We start from the raw sequence: 24,628 nt of genomic DNA on the forward strand, positions 1-24,628 counted from the left end.
GAAAGAGAGGGAGAGAGAAGGGTAGAGAGAGAGAAAAGCTACAAACTAGATTAGGGCCTTGCAACTTTTAATTCCTTTCACCATGGGAGCTGCCTATCTTGGGTTATGTGCAGGTGGAGCAGCAGCATCAAAGAATAAACTGAGCCACAACTAGCAGAGGAAAGTCTGGCCTGACATGTTGGCAGCCTCATCATAATTTGTGAAATTAAAGTTCTGAATACACAAATCCACAGGATTGTACATAGCAATCAGCATTATTGACTCTGCCTGCCCAGAAAGGTATGTTTCCCAAGGCCAGAAGGAAGGGAAATCTCTCAAGTTGTCTTCATGTCCTTGATCCAGTAGCCTGCTTTCTTGATCCAGTAGCCTGCTTTATCAATTTTTCCCTGGGCCCTGATACAGAAGTAATAACAGGGTCTTTAGGTAGATTCACTTTAACTTAGAAGAAGCCATGGAAGCACATTCAACCATATCTGGAGCTGGGCCAGCCTCTCCAATACAAATTCCTGCTTCCCAACTTCCAAATGGGCTCTGCTCAGCAATTCTTTTCTTCCTTCCATTGCCCACCCATATCTTCCACCCTCTTCCTAAAACACGAATGCTTTCCCAATCATATAGACACACTGTGCAGATAACCTACTACTCCATTTGAGCCATTGGTTCTCACACTTTAGTTAGAATAACCCAGAGAGTTCACTAATATCACAGCTTCCTGGGTTCTGATGAGAGTGATCTAGGGGCTGAATTTTTACCCAGTACTCCTGGGTAATCTGACACAGGTGGGACATACTTATTTAGAAGATCAAAGCATCAGTGTAAGCTGTCTGGCTTTCTGCATCCATCCCTCACCACCTTTTTCTTTACATCTTCTAATGACATCCTTGCTGCCATTCTAAGAAGTGCTCCATCTTCCCCTCTGTATCTTGAGACAAGCTGTTTCACATATCCTAAAGAACTCATGTTCCAAAGTGGGTCTCTCCTCTTTTAAAAAAAATTCAACCTCTCCATCTCAACTGAATTGTTTCCTCTGTCTTCTAAATATGGTTAGAACTTTCCCCTTCAACTTTACTAAAGTATATTTTACAAATAAAAATCGTGTATATTTAAGGTGTGTAATGTGGTGTTTTGATACACACATACATTGTGAAATGATTACAACAAGCAGGTTAGAACTTTAAAAAACTCTTCTTAATATGGTCACACTGTTCCCAGTGCTACATTCTCATTCTGTCATTTCACCATCAACCTTCTAGAGCAGTTAGGATGCCTCTATTGCTTTCCCTGCTTGCTTCCATTCCCTCCTTATTCCTGTACAGAATGGATCCAATTTCACAGGGCCCTGCTGGCTGATGGAACTCATCCCTGTCTCTGTAGTGGACTACATACTAGCAGAGAATTACACACTGCTTCAATAAAGTAAAGATGATTGATTTTGTGTTTCTGTCTTAAAGCCAACTGATTAGTCTTGAAGGGAGTAGTTTTCTCTTTCTGTGTTTTCACTTTGAAAAGGAACACACAGCTTGAATTTACTATAGTCCTAATTTTATTGACACTGTTATTATTTTTACCTCTCCCATTCTGCGGCAAATGACATTATTATTTAAGAATTCGATTCAATTCAATAATTGTTATGGTATACTGAATATGCTTAATATTATCCTGATCAAGAGTTTAATGGGGTTGGTATTGAATTTTATTACATTATTACAAAATTAAGCTGGAATTAGAAAAGAGGAGTGCTCCAGTTTGTCTCTCCAGCCTCATACTCAGTTACTCCTCATGTCCTCACCCTATGCTCCAGCCATCCCTGTGTGTGTACCTGTCCACAATTTTTATTGCATATACAGATTCATTTTTGCTGATCTAGTCGTTGCCCTGGTGAAGTTGTGCCTATAAATCAAGACCCAACTTAAGCTTTCCTTTATTAGGCTTATTCCTTCCTTCCAACTTAAGCTTTCAAAAGTCTTCTTTGAATTCTTGAATAATAATTGCTCATACTCTCTAAGACTATGTACTCCTTGAAAACAAAGGAGAAGTGCTATTCATCCTTTAATTTTTATAACCTAGCTCAGAATATTTGTGTAGTATATGAATAGAAAACTACTAAACAATAATTTTTAAAAATAAAAAAAGAAATCAGACCAGCCTATGAGTTAAGAATAAAAATGCAGATCAGTCCATGAATTATTAAAATATAAATGATTAATTTATAATCAATATGAGCATAAAAGGAAAAACAAAAACAGCGTGGAAAGGACAAAAGTATAGTACATTTTATAAAGGAATTGAATATGTGATAATGGGGACAAAACCAATAAGATTTTTAAAATTACTTAATAAACAATATTGAGATAGTTAGCTAACAATTTGGAAATCTGAGAGGGAACAGATTCATACTTCACGAGACAATTACTAAATAATTTTAAGATAAGTAAGACAGATATTTAAAATCTAGCCGGCACAGTGACTCAAGTCTACAATCCTAGCACTTTAGGCAGCTGAGGTGGGAGGATCACTTGAGGCCAGGAGTTCGAGACCAGCCTGGGCAACCATCTCAATAAATAAATAAATAAAATCTATGTTACAAAAACTCTAAAAAAAAACCATGAACTTATCAGACATTTGCAAAATATATTTTCAACAAAGGAAAATATTAACAAAATTGATTATGTCATGATGTAAAATTTCATTACCATGAAGAATAAGATAACTAAAGCAAAAAGGGTATTACTCCAAGAAATATTTACAGCAAATATGACAAACATAAATTGGTATCGATAAATTGTAGAGTCTGAATATATTGATACATTGATATGAAAATGGACAATTAATCTTGAAGGAATTTCAATTAAAAACGTTAAAGCATTCGGTTACAGTTAAAGATGCAAACTGAATACAAAAAGGAATATTAATAGAATAGAAAGGAACACAATAAAGGGTGAATAAAGTTCTCACCTCCTATGACAAATCTCTAGAAATAGGAGAAAATAAGTTTTTAAAAATCTATCTCCATTCTGAAAATAAAAAAGAAAGCAAACCTCAGTGGATCCTGAATCTAGGTTACCTCAAAAAAACACAGTTTACCAAAGGAAATGAGAGCATGAAGTAACTTGTTGGGCATTCCTCTAAAAGGCAGCAGTAGCAGTGCCCTATGCCTGGAGGCAGGAGATACTAGGGAAAGTGGTGTCTAACAGCAATCAGCAAGGTTATTGTTCAGATTATGGGGTAGCAGAGATACCCAGGTGGGCTGAACTCTAAAATCCCGCACCGTTCAATTATCACCGTGTATGTGGAAGAAGGCGTCAGTTTCCAGGTAGGAAGAGTGGGTATGTGTCCAGAAAGCTGGCTCAGCCCAGGGAAATGGAATTCTCAACTCATACAATATCAGCAGTCAGGCTTGTAGTTCCCAAGTGGAATACTGACACTGAGTAGCCCAAGGAGAAGACCTACGAGCAGTAACATTTGGGAACTGCCCAAGAGAAAGCAACGTTGCCACCTTCTCAACCCAGAGTACAACCCACCTGTTGACAGGTGCAGTCCCTGCACAGAGCTTCCAGTCACCAAACAAGAACACACAGCCAAGCTCAGAAGACACTGATGGATAGTGTCCAACACAAGAGTCAGAGCAGAGGGACTCAGAGGAAACCAAAATCATTCAAGGGGCAGAGGAAAACTCTTAAACATCTATAATTAGTTTGTTTACTCATGTTCAAGGCTACCACATCTGGACTAGGATGATATAAAAAGAAAAAGCATTTAGGTAATAAGAAAGTGCTGCTGGCAATTTAAAAAATATAACAAATGATGGATTTGGGTAAAGGAAAGCTCCAGAAAAATAGCTATACAGTAGGCCTAGAAAGCCATCAATCAGGTTCAAGAAAGAGAAAAATACAGCTCCAGATGAATGTCTCAACAGAAACAAACAGTGCCCCAGACAGACCAATGTGCAGCAGGGATGGAAGAGCTGCACTTTCAAAGGATTCCAGAGATGGATTCGCGACTGCTGCATGGAAGGGCTTTATGCACTCTGGGAGAAAATTTAAATGTGAACAGGCTATCAATTCCTGTAATAAACTTTCTATCTCAGATGTGAACTACACTCAGGTAGACACTGACTATTGATTTGATTGTGATATGTCTAGATTGAGAGGTCAAGAAAGTATAAGTGTATAGGGTAGACAGCTGTGCTGTGAGGAGCACATGAAGAGAACTCAGTCTACTTTTCCACAAGAAATCGATAGACAAGTTGAAATTTTAGAATTGTAATTAAGCATGTTGTTTTCACATGTGACAAGAAAAAAATCAGCTGAGGAAGTTGAAAGGTATAGATTTCTTGGAACATAACTTGGGGGAGTGGGGGGGGCAGCATCTGAGACAAGAGATTGCTGCTTTTCATTTTGAGCTTTGTCATATGAGTTAATTTTTCCATGTATGTGTATTATTTTGGTAAAAACAGAAATTTAATGTTTAAAATTATAAAAAAGATAAAACAATTTATATTGACCAAGTTCACAAGACTACCAAAATAATAGTAGTCAAGAAACTTTAAATACCTAACATTATAGCTTTTAAAAAATATATAGCATAAACCAATAAAAACTATAGATAGAAATTCACAAGTCCACAATCATAGTGCATTTTCAATTTTAAAATATATTATTTAAAACACATAAAATACAAAATTTCTAGCCAGGCGCAGTGGCTCATGCCTGTAATCCTAGCACTTTGGGAGGCCAGTGTAGACAGATCATGAGGTCAGGAGTTCGAGACCAGCCTGACCAATATGGTGAAACTCCATCTCTACTAAAAATGCAAAAATTAGCTGGGCATAGTGGCAGGTGCCTGTAATCCCAGCTCGGGAGGCTGAGGCAGAAGAATTGCTTGAACCCAGGAGGTGGAGGTTGCAGTGAGCCAAGATCGCGCCATTGCACTCCAGCCTGGTCAACAGTACAAGGCTCTGTCTCACAAAAAAAAAAAAAAAAAACCAAATTTCTAAAAATGGCCACACATTATGTTACAAAAGCAAAATCAATAATAAAACAATTATCATCATATGGGTCACACTGTCTGATCAAAAATGTAAAAAAATGAGAAGTCAACAACATAAAAATACACACACACTGCACTAGAAAAAACTTTTAAAACATATTTCAATTATGTATATAAGGGGAAATCTGTCAATATTTGAAGATGTTATAATTACCTATCTAGAATATACAAAAGAATTAACTGAAAAAAATGTTTATTGGAACCAAGAGAGTCTTAGCTTCCCTATACAGCAGGAATCATATATTAAAATAATACAATAAAACAAAAATTTCATTGTTAATAGTAACAAAGCCCTCAAACACTTTGAAATAAGCCTAAAACTAAATACAACATTTTTATGGGGACAATAATGAATATTGAAAGATGTCTCCCCAAATAAATTTGTAGGTTCAAATGCAATCTCAACAAAAATCCCAACATTATTTTAAAGTAAAATTTGATAAGATAATTCTAAACATTGTATGAGAGGTATAAATTAGTATGTATACTGACAATAATTTTGGAAAAAAGAATAACAGAGAAAACTTAACTTACCAATGTCAAAACTGATTATAAAACTATAGTAATAAAAACACTATGGAACTCACACAAGAATAAACCATGTATGATGAAACAGGAGAATGAGTCTAAAAATGTACCTAAGCATTTTTGGAGATTTCCTTTATGCTAAAAGTAATATTTCAAACCAATTCATAAAAGTCTACTATTCCATACATTGTACTGGATCTACTGGCTAGCCAATAATAGAAAATAAGATAAATTACTACCTCATATTGTCCCAAAAATTAAGCTCCAGATGGAATAATCATATACTATAAAATTAAAAGAAAATATGAGAAAATATCTTTAAGACCTTTAGGACACAAAAGACAATGTAAACATGAGGCAATTCCTTAGCAAAATCCGTAAAAGATAGTTAAACATGACTGCTTTAAAATGAAAGTCTTCCACAAACATATTTTTAAAGAGACAAGCAGCAGATTGGGATGAAAATATTTACAACATACATGACAAGAGATTAGTATCCAGGATACAAATGATAAAAATCAATAACAAATACAGCAAATAGCACAATATAACAAGACGGTAGTATCCAGGACACAAACCATAAAAATTAATAACAAGCATGTAAATATCACAATGGGTAAATGAACAACAACGTAGAACTGCCAAGTCTGAGATGAGGAAATTCAAAGGGCTAATATGCATATTAAAATAAGCACAACCTCACTAGCATTCAAGTTACAACAAAACTATAGCAAACTAACAGTTTTCCACACATCTGACTGGTACAAATTAAGGAAATTGATAATAAGAAAGAAACCTGTCAGAAACAGTACACTTTTAGGCTTCAAATGGGAGTATGAATTGCCACTGACAGCTTGGAAAGTGATTTTGCATTTCAAATATGCACACCTACTGACCCTGCATTTCCAGTTCTCAGCTGGTGCCTTTGATATTTGCAGGGCACCATCCATCACTTCTTTTAGGTCTTGGCTCAAATGAAAGCTCCTCATTGAAGCCTTTACTGCCACCTACTCTCTCATCTTTGTTTTCTTTCTGTATGTTTTTTACAACATCTTTGTTGTATTTTTTTGTATTTTCTTTCTTAGATGTATTTTATATATACATCTTTACTGTCTCTGCTGTATTTCTTCTATCGTACATAATATTTTATTACATATACATGTCTTCATTTTTATTTGTCTCCTCTTACATGTCCACAAGAAGTATTATTTTGTTTACTAGTAAATCCTCTGAACCAAGAAGGGTGCCTGGCACGTGGCACTAAGTAAATATCCAAGAATGTCTGCTGGAGGATGCAGGAAATTAGAAACCTCCTAAATGCCATCACTAACAGAATGCCAAATAAATTATGTTATATCCATATTATGATACATGGCAATTTTTTTAAATGACATAACTCTAATTTACATTGAAATGGAAATATTTCCAAGACAAATGTTATATAGAAACATGAAGAAGTTGCAGAATTACTACTGCAATTTGTATAGTGGATTATCATATATACATATCATAAAAGATAAAGATAGAAATTGTCTATAGTTACATATACATATGTAAGTGCATGGGAAAATGTTGAAAGGATACACATAAAGCCAAAAAAAGATGGTTACCTCCAGGGATAGCAGTGGTATGGAGGTAGCAGTAAGGGTCTCTGTGTAGGAAAAACAAATTCAAAGTGATTTTTCTGTTCTCTCACTGAACACTAATCAACACAGAAAACTTCTGTGACCTATATATGGGTTTTTTCCCCCACACATCAAACAAGCAATCAGTTTTACAGCAGACATCAGCTGGGGGTCCTCCACTTCAATTCCAACACTACCTACCTAAAGATAGCATCAGATCCCTCAACCCCTTAGACATCAGTTGCAAGTCTGGGCCTCCAGAACTTCTGACCAGCTGGCTTCACGCTGAGGTTCCTGCAATCCCTTCTTCATGTTAGATTAATTTGCTAAAGTAACTCACAAATCTCAGGCAAACATTCACATTTACTGGTTTATTATAAATAATATTACTGTCAAATTAAGTTTAGTCTAAAGCTGCCTCTTTACATATTTTAGGTTCAGCCTAAAGATTTCTCTATACATAGTGAACTGTAACTTAACAGGATGTGTAAACAGACCATAACCTACTCTTGTACCAATCACCAAGTTTCAGCCAAAGGTGGCCAATCGTTCCAGCTGTGTTCAAGTAAGACAAACACCAAGCTGTAACCAATCATGCTGTTTCTGTACCTCAGTTCCACTTTCTGCATGTCCCTTTCTTTTTTCTGTCCATAAATTCTCTCAGAAAACACAGCAGCATGGAGTTTCTCTGAACCACTTCTGATTCTAGGGGCTGCCTGATTCATGAGTCTTTGCTCAGTTAAACTCTGTTAAATTTAATTTGTCTAAAGTTTTCCTTTTAATATTACAAAGGATACAGAGGGAGAGATGCATAGGGCAATGTATGGAGGAAGGAGTGTGCAACCCTCCAGGAACTTTCACATGTTCAGCTATCCAGAAGCTCTCCAAACCCTGTCCTGTTAGGTTTTTATGGAAGCTTCATTACATAGCCATGATTGATTGAACCACTGGCCACTGGTGATCACCTCAACCTTCAGCCCCTCTCTCCTCCCTGGAGACTGGGGGGTGGGGCTAAAAGGCTCAATCCTCTAATCATGCCTTGGTCTTTCCTGTGATCAGCTCCCAGCCTGAAGCTACCTAGCAGTTGTCAACCATGATTGCATGCTAATGGTTGGCTAATCATTAGCTTACAAAATACATCACCTTGTGGAGATTCTAAGGATTTTAGGGGTTGTATGTGACAAAATAGGTTGAAGATCAAATATGTATTTCATAGGGTCAAAGCCTTATCTGTAATGCTTTTAATTTTTTAGAAGGTGAATATATGTATGTTACTTGTGTTATTAAATATGTCCTTTTAAAAGGTTAGGCTATTTAGTAATCCTATAAACGCAAAGTAAACCAGTTGTGTTTTTCTAATGTACTATTTTCGTTTTTCTTTTTTGTGAGATGGCATCTTGCTCGCTCTGTCGCCCAGACCGGAGTGCAGTGGTGTGATCTCGGTTCACTGCAACCTCCACCTCCTGGGTTCAAATGATTCTCCTGCATCAGCCTCCCGAGTAGCTGGGACTTCAGGTGCCTGCCACCATGCCCAGCTAATTTTGTATTTTTAGTAGAGACAGGGTTTCGCCAAGTTGGCCAGGCTGATCTCGAACTCCTGACTGCAGGTGACCCACGCACCTCGGCCTCCCAAAGTGCTGGGATTACAGGCATGAGCCACCGCACCCGGCCCTAATTTACTATTTTCAACACAATGATAAGTGAGGATTATGGCATACTTTTATTCTTTTGATATTTTAATATTATTATAATGTCTGTGCAGTATAAAACACATTTATAAAAAATAAGTCATATAAATTTTCAAGTTAATTTATCTCCTAAGCATATTGCATTTTAAAAGTCCACTTCTTTTACACACAATATTTATTCTATTTTTTTCTGTATAATAACTTTAATTTGAACACTTCCTTTATTCACTTCTTCTTCAAATGCTTCAGCAATTTTCCAATGGGTTAATTCATTTCCTCATATTATTTACTTGCTTTTCTAATACTTGGGGACCATTTTCCATGTTCATTGCTGCTTACTGTCATTTTTCTGTCTCTTTGAGCAGCTGTTTGTTTACCCAGCTGTTACTTCCTTTCCTTCTGTCAATGAATGTTAATTTTATGTTGATTTACAATACTTTCTTCCTCCATACCTTCTCATTTTATGGGTGTGTTTCTTCCACAGGAAAGTATTTTACCAGATTGCAATGAACATTCTGTGTCAAGCTATTCCATTGATAGATAAGACATGAACTGCCTTTAAAAAAAATTGTAACAGTGAAAGAAATCTAACATAAACTGACTCCATCTTGCTCTTCACCTCACAAGCTAACTGCCCTTGCTCATGCCTGAGCATAGGTTAAGCTAACTATAGGAAGAATTTAGCTTACAGTTTAACTTTGAAGCAAGGATGATAATAGTCCCTTTCCCAAACTGATCTCTGGGGACTGACACCATCTTTGTAAGACTATAGTGGGGCCTCAATTCTGCTAAGAGGTAGGCATAGTTAAACAATAACCAGCCATTGTTCCCTAGATTGCTTTTCTATAACTGCTCACTGCTCAGGAATCATATAGCCCGAAGTCACAAGATTTGTAACTTTCCCAATTGCTCCTGTATATTCCTCACTATTGTAAAACCTAAGACTGGTCTTTGAGATCATTTTCAGACTTTTGCATTCAGGCAGACCAACTCATGCCACCTGAATCCATGACCCATACCAAAGTACTGACTCGACAGGTCCACAGGTCCTGTTATCCACCCCTGCCAGCCAGAAACTGACTAGGGACATGAAGATAGTTTCAACATCCCTGTGATTTCATCCCCAACCAATCAGCCGTACCCATTCCCTGGCCCCCTGCCCACTAAATTATCCTTAAAAACCCCAGCCTCTGAGTTCTCAAGGAAGTGAATTTGAGAAATATCTCCCATCCTACTTGCTTCACACCCCACAATGATTAAATTCTTTCTCTACTATAATACCTGATGTTTCCATGTATTTGCTTTTTCTGTGCAGCAGGCAAGAAGAATTTGTTGGGCTATAACAATAATATAATATGACTTACAAATGCAAGCTTTTAAAATACTTGCAGCATGGGGGTTCCAAACCTAGACTGGGGATGTTGCTAAGAGAGAAGAAAGTTAGGGCAGGCCTTTCAGATATGCATATATCTGAAATGAATTTTGAAGAATGAGTAAAAAGTAGCTACGCAAACGGAGTTGAAGGAGAAGAGCGCTCTTTGCTGAAAGACCAGCATGGGCAAGGGCATGTGGTAAGAGCAGGTGGTGCCTGGGGAAATGCAAACAATTTAATAGGGTAAAGTTCAGAGCCTTGGGAGCAGCTAGAGGTGCAGCTAGCTTGATGCACAGGACAGAAAAAAGGAAGGATCTATTCCACTCAAGGAATTTTCATTTACCTACAAGGAAAACGAAAACACATTAGCATGTGAATAGTCCATGGTAAAATGATGTTACCACAGAGGCAGTAGGAGCTGGCTTTGGTAACTGAGTATGGAGGGCTGATCTTTAGCTGGGAAGCAACAGTGAGGTGTACAGGGCACTGTCCAGTCTTATTTAATGTCTGCACTATGCCAGTTGTTGAATATTTATTATTTCTAGATGTGAAAGTGGTTTCAGTTTGGGAGACTGAATGGCTTGGATTTCCGGTGACTGCTTTCATTGTGATATGTAACACAATAGGAGAAAATGGTTTGAAAAGAAAGACTATTATCCAAATTTGGACATGTTGAGCCACAGACATGAGCCAACAAGAAGAACAGTGAGCTAAAATAAAAACACTGACAAATTATTGCACTTAAATGGTGGGCAAAGAAGACAGAGCTGCAGCAAAGAGTAGATGAAAAAGGAAGGTGACAGAAAATAGAAGAAAAAAGAGTTTCAAAAGTTTATCAACAGTGGCAAATGCTGAGGAGAGATCAATAAAATAAAGACAGAAAGTGGTGTGTGGGGATTTTGCAATATGAGAGTCATTAAAGGTATGAGATATTTTATAGTAGAATTATCAATAGTAGAAATTACTATGAAATTGATTCATAGTAGAAATCAGTCTAGATCATGGGTTGTCTACAAAGGCCAAGTAAATTAGGAAAATATATGAAGAGTCCAGGCAAAAGACAAGAGGGAGTAGAACTGGAAATGGATTGTTGCATGTCCCATTTAAGGATTTCGAATTAAAAAGAAAAAAAAAGTTATAACCAAGTGAAATAACTCTGCAGGCCAGACTTGGCCTGTTGGCAACAAGTTTGATGTTAACCCTCAAAACTTATTCAAAATTCCAAAGGATGTGAAATCCCAAATCCTTTTGGAGCAAATGAAACCAAAAAAAACATATAATAGATAGGGCCTCTTGTTTATTTATGACACTAGTAATAATTTGAGATAAAAGTCAAAAGATCTATAATTAAATTACAGAAATAATCAACAAATTCCATCACAAGATTCTTGCTTAATGCATTTCATGTCATTTAAGCCTTGCAGTAACTCTATGAGGAAGGCATTATCCCTTTTCTGCTGTTGAGAAAATTAAGGATCAGGGCAGTTAAGTATTCTAGCAAAATTTCATAGCAAGAATGTAGTAGACTCTGGCTTCCAACTCAGATCAGCCTGACACTTGATTCTATGCTCTGAATTATACTGTGTAGCTTTTCCCTGAGTAGAAGACATAGCCCTCCTGTCCTGTGAATTCATTCCCCGGTAGTCTGGGTTCCTTCTCACCTTCTGCAGGACCTGGTCCACATCATTCTCTTTGCCTACTCCACGTCATTCGCCCCTTCCTCCATATATACTCTTTCCCAAGTCTCCCCCAACTGAAAACCAACATAACAAACAAAAATTTGCTCAAAAGTGCATCTTTCTCTAGGTACTTCCCAATCTCTTTCCTTCTCTCAATGACTGATTTCTTCTCTCGTGTCACCCATACTCTCTGGAAAGCCTCATTCCACTGACCATTTCCATTTGGATTCATTCACACTCCTAGCAATTATTTATTGAGTACCTATCATGTGCCAGGTGCTGTTCTATGCACTGAGGGATGTAGTAATGAACAATACTGGCAAAGTCTCTGCTGTCATGGAGCTTTCATTCAAGTAAGAAGAGACAACCAGTAAACCGAAAAATGAACAATATGTGGGAAGAGCTATGAAGAGAATAAAGTGGGATAATAAGAAAAGAGAGAGTGAGAGTGTTGCTGTTTTGTTTAGGGTGACATTTTAACACAGGTTCAAAGAAAGTTAGGGAGTCAGCCCTGTGGAGATCTGTGGGAAGCATCTCAAACTCACATCTTTCCTCCAATATCCATTGTGACAACCATATTCCTTGCATGAAAAGATTGCACAACCATCCACCAGTGACTCAACCAAACTAAAAACATATATTCTTCCCTTTTCTGCAACTTCTACATCCAGTTGGCCACTAAGTTCCATTTTCATAGCATCTCTTAAGTTTACCTTTCCACCTCCCTACCTATTACAGTGTTACAGGCTGAGCCACATAAAATGGCCATTATGCAAGTCAAAGACAGTTGTTTCCTCTGTCAGCAACAACAGAATCCTTTCAGCAACAACAGGATCTATTCAAGGATTCTATAGCCCTAAGGGAATGGTGGAACCAGAGATGGAATAATTTGGGGTCCATAAATGACAGTGTAGGATAGAACCATTCCCCTTTTCTGTGCACCCTCAAATTGTATCTGGATGAGAAAGAAGGCTTTGCTGTATTACGTCATGAAGGTTTGGGGTAGTTTATCATGGCAGTTGGCCAACCCTAACTAATGCATATCCTCAGTACCACAATTTAATTTCAAGTTACCTTCAAGCCTCCTTCGTATTATTTTAACAGCTCAGTCTCTAATGCATAATTCTCAATCCTCCCCAAGTAATTGTCCCAAGTCCAATTTGACCATGTCACTTCCTGTCAAGGGGGCATTCTTCAAGGACTTCTCCTCATCTTCAGATAAAGTCTAAGCATGATATAATCCCTGCCCACACCTTCAGCCTCTTTTCTTGCCACTGCTCGTCAGCACTCCCTGCCCTTGCCCTGCCCAATTACTTGGTGTTTATCAAAAGGGTCATGCTCGCTGAAGCCTCTAAGCTGTTGCACATGCTACTTGTTCTGTCTAAAGTGAATGTCCCCTTTGCCCTGCTAATTCCTACTAATCTTTCAGGACTCAATTCATGGCATCTACTATAAAAAGTTTTCCATGACCCTGAGCCTGGATTAGGTATCTAACTTTGTGTTCTCTTATCACTTTATTTTTATCAAGGTACTTGTCAACTTGCCATGTCTTTGTATCTTAATTTTTAGATCTCCTTTACTGAATTCCTTCAGACTAATGTCCTTTATCTTGCTGTTCCCTAAGGCTAATGCTATGCCTGACATAATGCAGTATCTAATAAATATTTGTTGAACAAATAAATGCATAATGAAATGAGTGAATTTCTAAGCATTTTTGTATCTTTGTCCCAAAGTGCATTTAATTCTTACCAAAATATGCTATAGGAAAAGCAAAATATGCTATTTCTTTTTAAAGGAATACCAAGATAACATAAGAGATACTTCGATCGCCTTCACATTTGTCATGCAACATTTTCTATCACTGGCTTTTATGCAAGCTATTTTCCTGCCTGAAGCCAGAAAATGGGTAATTAGGAACTGAATAGCACCCTTAAATACAAATCTCTCATTAGGTACTAGTTCATTTTCTTGTAAACAGAATATGGTAATTTCTGAGAAACATCAAACTTTCCACAAATCACACAACCATTTTTAATATCAGGAATCTTTTAGAAAAATCTCATTTTTTTCCAGGACAAATAAAATTGTACTTGCTGTTGTTTTGACCATAGGTGTTCATCTCTTATGGTCTCTCCCTTTTGAAGTTCTCAGAATAGCAATTTATTTGTTTAAGTTTCTTTATATGAAATTAAGGCCATACTAAATTTAAAAACAGATATTATTTCGAGACACAATATTAAGTGAAGTATATTCTAATCTATAGACTATCACCATTTAAGTAAAAAAATGGAGATGATGGCGTAAAGTAACACCTTATATTTTAAAAATAGACTGTATCTTGGAAAACCCATTGATTTTTGCCATGTTCATAGACGATGATCTCAAATGTGGTTTCAAATTTTAGGGAAGGTATTTTGAGAATCCTGTATGTTCCGCCTTTTCCACAGCAAATTGCACAACCTTAAGCTGGTTACTTCATTTCTTTATGCCTCAGTTTCCTCATTTAAAAAAATAATAATAGCATGTAGTTCATAGTGCTGTTGTGAGGACTAGATGAGTTCATATGTATAACACACTTAGAATAGTGCCTGGCACATAATGTCTTACAACTACTAGCTTTCATCATCATCATCACATCATCGTTATCATCATCATCGTTACTCTCCTCTTTGAAAAAGCAAGTGATGAAAATTTGAATCTTAAAAGAACTCTTCCAAAGAAATAAGCATTATCTCCAAGGACACAAGTTATAAATTAATAGAAAACCACTTCCTAGCCTTGGTACGGCTGTGCATTTGTTTACATAGGCATTATCAGAATAGTGAGATGAATGTAAATAGCTGTTCATTTCTCATTTCTCATTGTTTTGTGAAATAAAATTTAAACATGTGACTGACATTCCAAACTGTCAGTGAACACTTAGAAATAACAAGAAATAGGCCCAGTGATTCATGCCTGTAATCCCAGGACTTTGGGAGTCTGAGGTGGGCAGATCACTTGAGGCCAGGAGTTTGAGACCAGCCTGGCCAACATGGCAAAATCCCGTCTCTACAAAAAATACAAAAATTTGCCAGGTGTGGTGGTGGGTGCCCATAATCCCAGCTACTTGAGAGGCTGAGACACAAGAATTGCTTGAACCTGGGAGGCAGATGTTGCAGTGGGCCGAGATTATGCCATAGCACTCCAGTCTGGGCGACACAGCGAGACTCTCTCAAAAAAATAAAATAGACCAGGCACAGTGGCTCGTGCCTGTAAAACCAGCACTTTGGGAGGCCAAGATGGGAGGATCACTTGAGGTCAGGAGTTCCAGACCAGCCTGACCAACATGGCAAAACCCCGTCTCTACAAAAAATACAAAAATTAGCCAGGCGTGGTGGCGGGCGCCCATAATCCCAGCTACTCAGGAGGCTGGCTGAGACACAAGAATCGCTTGAACCTGGGAGGCAGAGGTTGCAGTGGGCCGAGATCATGCCATTGCACTCCAGTCTGGGCGACAGAGCGAGACTCCGTCTCAAAATAAAATAAATACATACATGCATACATACATACATACATACATACAAAAAGTAGCCAGGCCTGGTGGCAGGCGCCTGTAATCCCAGCTACTCAGGAGGCCGAGGCAGGAGAATCACTTGAACCTGGGAGGCGGAGGTTGCAGTGGGCTGAGATTGAACCACTGCACTCTAGCCTGGGCAACAGAGTGAGACTTGGTCTCAAAAAAATAAATAAAATAAAATAAAAAAGAAATAACAAGGAATAATAAGTGCAGGGATCAGTGACAATGGTGAATTTCATGTTCTTTGTCAGAGCAGAAAGGGAATATCAAAGAATTTCTTTTCTATAATCCAAAAGAAACAAGCTAAATGTAAGCAAAGTTTTATAAGAGAATGGAATCCCACCAAAATATTGTAAAATGTATCATCTTTATTTTATGACAAAGAACTTAGCTATGCCCTCCCTATACTCTAATTTAAAACAACTGATAGAACTATTTGCATTAGCATTGAAAGCTTTAATATATTACACATTTATTATAGGTATCACATTTATTTAATTAATGATGAATTTCATTATTCAATTATTATTTTATTAAAAGTTCTTGCCAAATAATATACCACAAATGTAAATTATACTATGTTTTAATTTTATTATATTTCTATGGTTATATGGACAGGATATCTGTATAATCTCTTTGATTATCCTTCAATTTAAAAGTTAAGAAGTAATTTGGAATTTCCCTTTGTGCCATAAACTCAAACTGAAAATCTGGGAAGGGTGTGAAGACAGGGATCCTTCTCTTGGGATGCAGCAGTGGAAAGGAGCAGCAGCTGCACTTCAGAGCCAGGATAGGGTGCAGGCGAGGGCACTTGAAACCATTTCCCAGGCCTCAGACTACATCTGAAGAAGCAAGAGAGGACTTAATATTCCACTCACCTTGCCTTTGGTTAGGTGACCTGGCAGGTTGATTGTTGTCTACTGCAAGCCACAAGATAATTAATTCGGGGAATCTTGTTATGGAGGATTTTTTAAAATGAAATTATCATGAACAAGTCATTTACAGGATCTTTAAAGCTGCTAGAGAGTGTATTTACTAATTCTGGGAAAGCAAATGGAAATTTCTCACTGGTACGTGCCTGCCATCTACATCTGGCAATGACTACATTAGGAGGCTGCTATAAGACATCATGCCAGGGTGTCCATGACCCATCTGCAATGAATTTCCATTGTATATAGTGTGATAAAAACTTGACCCACATAGAGAAATCATTATATTTAAAAAAGAACCAACTACCAGATTTGACTTTCACGTAAACCTTTTTAATCCATTTTCAGTAAGATCACTTGAGTATCAGAGTATCATAACACTCTACAAACGTCCTCCACTTCTGAAGATAAAAACAGAGTTCTGGTTTGTATGTAACCGCAACATAGCCTAAAATAGTGAATGAAAAAGTTTGCATGGGAATTAAGCTCTATATAAGCCCAGCAAAATGATTCCTGCAAACCTTGGAACTTATATTTAACTAACCTCAAAAACATATACTGAGGAACAGAATAGTCAACTCCAAGGCCTTGTTTTCAACTCACATGGTGAGACACGAGCACTCAAATACTACAGTGAGTGAATAGGATAGATTTGTTTTTAAATAACAGTGAATTATGTCTTCCTCTTCACAAAAGCAAAACAAATATTTTATTTGTAGAGTAATTTAGAAATAAAGGTAAGCACAAAGGAGTATGTTTGGCAGAGGGACAGTGTTTAATAAATGTATACTGAATAAGAGAGAAAGAGAGAAGGAAAACAACCACCTAACAATTCTACCATTCAGAGTTGACCTCAATTAACATACTGATTTTTGTCTTTCATATACACACCCCTAATAGCAGAATTGAAAATTTATACACAACTCACATGTGCAAAAGTCTAACTTTTTTCCCCCTGCAATTGCCTTCATCTTACTCTGATGTTCCCATCCTCACTGATGGCAGAAGAAAAACCCTTAAATTTGCCAATTAAAAGCAATTAAGTGTCTTTCAAAGTAAAAATAGTGTTGGGGGCAAATATTTCATTCATTTAAAATGCAAAACTCCTTCAGAGCTAATTTTTCCCTCCCAGGATCCTCACGGAAATAGTAGATCCTTATGCTGCCTCCATTGTGGTGAAGTTGATCTGAGTTTGTCCTTGGGACCTGGCACTGGTGGTGTCTGCATGGCTGGTACATCTGGTTTTTCTGGACACCAAGCTGACAACCAGAACTCAAGTCTGTAACCTTTTCTGTTGTCCCAGTAATCCATGCCTGCCTTTTCTCTGCCTTCAGCCCTTTTTGCTCCATCAGTACTTTTAGTGCTTTTCTACATATTGGAAGCGTGGAAATGTCATGATTCCCAAAATATCACATGCAGGCTATGGAGAACAGGAGGTAGCATCTCAAGTCCATCCCTGGGCATCCCCTTCAGCCATTTTTCATTCTCTCCTAGCACCAAGATGGCTCCCTCCTAGGCCGCCAGTCTCCTTGGAGAAGCATGCAGTTATTTCAGATACCTATCCTGCCCACCAACAATACCACTACCCTAACTTTCCAATTTACATAATCACCTGGAAAAAAAAAATGATGAGTGAAGACAGATGGAGAAGAAAGGGAAAAAAGAGAACAGTAGAATGGGAAGCAAAAGGACAACAGGAAGAGGAGGTAAATAAAAAGGTATTACCAAAAACAATAGCAAAGATAAACTAGGCAATCAAAAACTTGTATGATTAAAGAGGTTGAGATGCAAAAAGAGAAAAAGAACAAAAATCATTTTCCTTCCTATCACTCATCCCATTATTTATCTGCCACAATGAATAAAGACGAAGAGATAAAAAGCAAAGTGTAGAAAATAACAAAGAAGAGGAGGTGAGAAGAAATGTCTCACTTGCTCTCTTCAATTTCAAGGACTAAATTATACACTCATTTCATTTCACCTCCAATTCTTTAAATCATGTGCTGCAAACAGCTCCAAACAAACCACAGTAGACTGCAAAACAGTTGATTCAGTGGCTAAGTAAAAACAGAGCCTAAGAGTTAATTATATTACAGTTGTTGAAAACAGAACATCTATTTTCATTTCACTTTGTGATTCAAGTGTTAGTGGATTAGCTTTTAAAATAAACCTTTTCCTTGCTTATACCTATATTAGATGTAGGGCAAATAGTAATTTCTTCCATTTCTATGTGTCCTCGGTTACTGTCTGCCTAGCCTAAAAAGTATTTTGAATAATGAATTGCATATGTTACATGTATATACAGCAGTCATTCTCCTATCTCTCTAAAATATGGCTAATACCACCATTCTTCACCCATTTCCAAAAATGGAAAAGAAAGTTAAAAAAACTGCACAATACAGTGAACATTGGAATCTTAATAGTACGTCTTATAATTGCAATGTATTAGGATAAGAAACCAAATATATTTATATCAAGAATAAATTTCAAAAAAAAGTTTATTAACATTTAACAAACTTAAGTAAACAAACTTAACTTATTTAACTTGTTTTATTATTGGGTTAATTTTAACACACTAGTCCACACCTTTTAACATCACACTGAAGGAATTTCTTGTAATGAGGTAGGGCAGTTAAATCATCCCTCAGAATCTCCAGGGGAATTGTTGTGCTAGATCATATGCTAAGTTGGAAAGCTTGGTCCAAATATGTTCAGCAAGAAAAGCTGCCTCATGAGGGAAAAACTGTAGACAGTAACCTTTTGCTCTACTCGAGTATTTTTATTTTGGTAATGGATTTACATTAGAAAATCTCTAATTTTCCAAAAAGAAAATCTCTAATACTTAAAGAAGTGAGAGAAAAGACGTTGAAGAACTTATTATTTTTAGCAGTAAAAAGTATTCATTTGAAATACCAATAATATTTTAATTAAAAGTAGCACTCTATGTGAGAGAAGTGTAAGTAATCTTATTGACAGTTAACTAGAAAAAGACCATATATATATATATATATATACACATATACATATATACATATACCTGTATACACTGTATCTCCAGGTTTTTGTTTTCTTTGGAAGCAATCACTGTACTCGTTGACTTATTTATGATTGATAAATAAAATTAGTTTCTTTACATTTTAATATTAAGTAAGATTCTAGTCATATACTTTAAGCCAAATATTATATATACACACATATATTTATATATTACCCAAGAGAAACACATAAATACACAAATACCCCTAAATTCAAGTCTAAATGACTAGCTTGTGCTACCTCTAGTATTTCATCAGCAACTACCACTCATGCCTGACGTGAAAAAGCCAAATTTAGAGGGAAATTAACAAGCTTTTTTGGGATCTCTTCAAACCCTAAAACAGTGAAAGAAACAGCCATGGATATATTTATTTTCTATTCATTCATGTCCTCAATACTTCTTTCATTTATTTAACAAACATATGTTTGCTTGTTTTGATGGGAAATGAGAATTATAAAATTAATTTATGTTCATTTTAGGAAATGGAAAAGGTATAATTAAGAAAAAGAACAACTCCTACAGTTTCATGCAAGTGTTTAACACACTGCCATATTTCTCAGGTGTTTTGTCCTCTATATTTTACATAGATGAGATCATGCATTATATATGCTTCTATTTCATGCTTTTTAAAAAAATGTTTAATCAAAAGTATTTCTGAGTCATTTAAAGCCATTGAATACATTTCTTATAATTTGAATGTTTAGAGTATGGTGCATATATGGACTAGATCACAAAATAATCATTTCAACCTCCTTCTGTATCTTCCTGTAGTCCAAAGTGGAAAAGCTAAGAACTGCCTTTCTCAGACTTCTTTATAGCCGGGATTCCAGCTCTGATGCTGGCGCAGCCAATGTGATGTACCTGTGTGAGTCCTGACTTCTGAACTGGGTTAAATGAGGAGACAGGGGCCCATTTTTCAAGCCAGATTCTGATTCAAGCAGCATGAGTCTGGAGTGAGCAGCTGAAGTTGTGGCTTCTCAACGTGGCAGGGATTCTGATTCTGACTGATTCTGCAGTCTATTGATTGCTAGAGACGTTCTGTCGTTTGGAGCTGTTTTCCATTTCCTTAATCAAGAATCTATTTTTTCACCCTCTCGACAGCTGTAAAATCCCTTTAAATAAACCCGTTTATGCTTAGGCTAGTTAGAATGAATTATATTCGCTGCAATATCCTTAACAATAGCATGTTTCTAATTGTGCAAAATAATACTTAATTCTGTTATATCTTCTTTTGCTTTCTACATCTTTATCCTTTATACATTGCTAGATTATTACTTTCTGACTTTTTTAGAAGTGTTATTATGAATTCAAAAGGTAGGAACATTTTCAAGATTCTTGATACATGTCAATTCTTTTGTTTTCCTAAAAGAAAGGTTGTACTAATTTATACTCCCATTAGCAGTGCATGAGAATATACAGCAGCATTGTTATCATTTCTCTTTATTTTTGCTACTTTGGTTGTTAAAAATAGATAATTTGCTTCCAGCTCTAATGTGAGTATATTTATTAATATGACTGAATACTTATTTTACAAGCCATCTGTATTTACTCCTTTGTGACTTTTCCACCTCTACATCCAATTATCTCCTGAGACAATATTTTTCATACCTGTTTACATATCATCTTTATAAATATATAAAAATATATTTATATTCTGTTTTTTTTTAGATGGAGTCTTACTCTGCCGCCCAGGCTGGAGTGCAATGGCACAATCTCTGGTCACTGCAACTTCTTCCTCCTGGGTTCAAGTGATTATCCTGCCTCAGCCTCCTGAGTAGCTGGGATTACAGATGCACACCACCAGTCCTGGCTAATTTTTGTATTTTTTAGTAGAGATGGGGTTTCGCCCACCTCGGCCTCTCAAAGTGCTGGGATTATAAGCATGAGCCACCATGCCTGGCCTATTTATACTTTATCTTGGTATCTCTGATGCAGTTTTTTCCCAAATAATTGTTGGTTTTTAGATTTTGTTTATGTTTTTGACAAGAACAAATTCTAAATTTTTGGAGTCAAATGTATAAATCTTTTTTTTTGATTTCTGTCAGCAGAAAGTACTCTATCCTCAAGACAAATAAGTAGTCACACTAATGCTTTTAATTTTTGTAGTCTGTTTCTTACATTTAATGTGTGAATCCTTCTCTTGGGTCAAATCCTTGTACTGATCCCCAGAAAGTTCACATCCACCCAGAACTTCAGAATGTGACTTTATTTAGAAACAGGATCTTTGTAGATGTAATAGTTAAGTTAAAATGAGGCCACAGCACATTAGGGTGAGCCCTGATCCAATGACTGGCAGCCTTATGAAAAGAAAAACAGCGACATAGATCATACATAGGAAGAATGCTGTGTGAGGACAGAGGCAGAGATGGAGTGCTGAGTCTATCAGCCAGGAAAGCTACAGATTGTTAGACACCACCAGAAGCTAGGACGATGTAAGGAAGGGTCCTCCTCTAGAGCCCTGGACACTTCACAGAGAGCCTGACCTTGCTGACACCTTGATTTCAAAATTCTAGCCTCCAAAGTTCTGAGAAAACAAATTTCTGTTGTTTTTGCGGTTTGTGGTAATTTGTGGTAGCAGCCCTAAGAAACTAATAAAATGATTATACGGTTAATTTTGATATATGGCCTCAGATGAAGATTTAAGTTATTTTGTGCTCAAAGAGTGAACTAACAGGTCCAGATCCTAATTATTAGGATCTGGATCCTACTAGTAGCTAGATCCTAGTAGGCACGTGAGGACCAATTGCTCACATTTCTCCTATTAAAGTAAATTAAAATGGAGACCAGGGCTGAGGAATTCCTGAGCAGACAAAGCCAGTCAGAGCTCATAAGTGGCCTTAACCTTGCTTGATTTGCAAACATAAGTGAAACAAAACTTGAGCTATTAATATTTCTTATAAATACCTATTTTAAAGAAAAATGAAACTGGCTTGATTCGCAAACATAAATGAAACAAAACTTGAGCTATTAATATTTCTTGTAAACACCTATGTTAAAGAAAAATGAAACTTTTTAAGCTCAATTTATCAGAAGCCACCAACTAACAAACTTATGGTTATGTAACTAAACACTTTTCCGCAGGACAGACCAAATAAGGCAACTCTATAACTGTTACCAATCAAATGTTCTCTTGCTTTATTTCAGCGTTCACCCCATAAAAAGCCTTCTCCTTGCATTCCCTCTGCAGACCCTGAAACCACCTTTGGTTTGGTGCTTTGTGAAACAAGAATCACTATTTGCTAAAATAAACTCTTTAAAATTTTAGTGTACCTCAGTTTACCTTTTATCACTCCCTAACTCCACATTAACATCACAATGGTAGCTTGAATTGGCCGTGGGGGCGGTACTTACCCCACGTATATCAGCAAACACTAAAAATGAAGGCTTTCTTCCCCACCCCAGAGCTGGTTTTGAAACATTTACCAGCACACCGTTTCAATCTGTATACTTTTAATTGCTTTTAAATTACTATCAGTATCTTATACTGCAAATTCTTATTCTTGAATATTTGGCTCTCAGCTATAGTGGATATTCATAATACATATGTATATAGTACATATTTTATATTAAAAAAATTCAAGAAGAGTATTTGAGAAATAACCTTTCTGAACCCTCGTATTATATATATGACAACTTGGCTAGACTTTTTAAAGAATCATTCACATCTTGGTACTTACCATGACATCTGTCCTGAAATTTAGTGATAGGGAAAAGTTTGAAGCTACCTTGACTCTTAGTCCGTTGTAGGTAAATCACATTTTTCTGATTGGATGCTTGTAGAGTTTTTCTCTTTATCTTTGAAGTGTAAAAATTCATCACAATATGTCTCAATGTGGGTCTTTTTGCATTAATTTTACCTGGAATGTAACTAAGTACTTCTGTCTGTGGACCCAGTCCTGTTTCAGCTCTGGAAAGCCTTTTGGCCGTTAAAACTTTTTTTTTTTTTCTTATTGGGTCTGATGATTACTTTTTAAAATTCTTTCTTGATTCTTCTTCAGAAAACTTGTCATCTTTAGGATGAATCTCCTTTCCCTTTCCTTCATCTTTTTTTTCTCATTATATTCATCTCTCTGAGTTTTTTTCCTCGACATTCTTAAAATGGAAATATTATGGGGTTTACTTTCTGCACTGTAACTCTGCTCTTTGCAACATCCAACATGAACTTTATTGCTTTCTTTGCAATTCTGCCTGCTCTCAGCCATTTCTCTTTTCATCTCAACTTTCAGCTCGTCCTTTATTCTCCTAACCACTCTGTGCACCTGATGGGTCAATTCTTATTAAGTCATCCAGCTAAGGCTTTGAAATTGTTTCTATTTCCTCTGCAAAAGCAGGTTTCTATGTGTGTTTTTCCTCTGAGTCTTTTTTGTTTGTTTGTTGTTGTTGTTTTGAGACGGAGTCTGGCTCTGTTGCCAGGCCGGAGGGCAGTGGCGTGATCTTGGCTCACTGCAATCTCCGCCTCCCAGGTTCAATGATTCTCCTGCCTCAGCCTCCCAAGTAGCTGGGATTACAGGCACCCACCACCACACCTGGCTAATTTTTGTATTTTTAGTAGAGACGGGGTTTCACCATGTTGGCCAGAATGGTCTCAATCTCTTGACCTTATGATCCACCCACCTTGGCCTCTCAAAGTGCTGGGATTACTGGTGTGAGCAACCACACCTGACCTTTCCTCAGAGTCTTTAAGTCACATTTTCTGTGTTATAAAATGTTTCGAGGCCAGGCGCGGTGGCTCACGCCTGTAATCCCAGCACTATTGGGAGGCCAAGGCAGGCAGATCATGAGATCAGCAGTTCGAGACCAGCCTGGCCAACACGGTGAAATCCCGTCTCTACTAAAAATACAAAAATCAGCCAGGCATGGTGGCGGGCACCTGTAATCCCAGCTACTCGGGAGGCTGAGGCAGGAGAATCACTGAACCCGGGAGGTGGAGGTTGCAGTGAGCCGAGATGGTGCCATTGCACTCCAGCCTGGGTGACAGAGCAAGACTCCGTCTCAAAAAAACAAAACAAAACAAAAAAAAACAAAAAAAAATGTTTTGAGGTGTTCTATATCAAATTTTTTTTCTATTATTTATCTTAAATAGTAGAAAAACAAACATAAAGCAAGAAACTTATTCCAGAACCATATTTGGTTTCAAAAAGGTATATATGGTATCCTTTTATCTTCAG

At 37.0% G+C, this 24,628-nt stretch overlaps 1 protein-coding gene across 3 annotated transcripts in view; it reads right to left on the reverse strand.

Moving 5' to 3' along the window:
* The window catches only part of ST8SIA1 (ST8 alpha-N-acetyl-neuraminide alpha-2,8-sialyltransferase 1), a 174,702-nt gene that overhangs the window by 12,500 nt on the left and 137,574 nt on the right, over positions 1-24,628 (reverse strand). Inside the window, exons 5-6 of one of the 3 annotated variants that reach the window (XM_032159802.2) lie at positions 7,188-7,228; positions 5,792-5,861 (exon numbers count right to left, since the gene is read on the reverse strand). The exons of the other annotated variants lie outside the window; for them this stretch is intronic. Coding sequence (XP_032015693.1) covers positions 5,818-5,861; positions 7,188-7,228 — 85 coding nt within the window. The 3' untranslated portion in view covers positions 5,792-5,817. Of the gene's footprint in view, positions 1-5,791; positions 5,862-7,187; positions 7,229-24,628 lie in introns of those variants that run through there. 3 annotated transcript variants of the gene reach the window in all.

This window comes from Hylobates moloch, unplaced genomic scaffold (assembly GCF_009828535.3).
Source record: "Hylobates moloch isolate HMO894 unplaced genomic scaffold, HMol_V3 SCAFFOLD_8, whole genome shotgun sequence".
NCBI classification, from domain to species: domain Eukaryota; kingdom Metazoa; phylum Chordata; class Mammalia; order Primates; family Hylobatidae; genus Hylobates; species Hylobates moloch.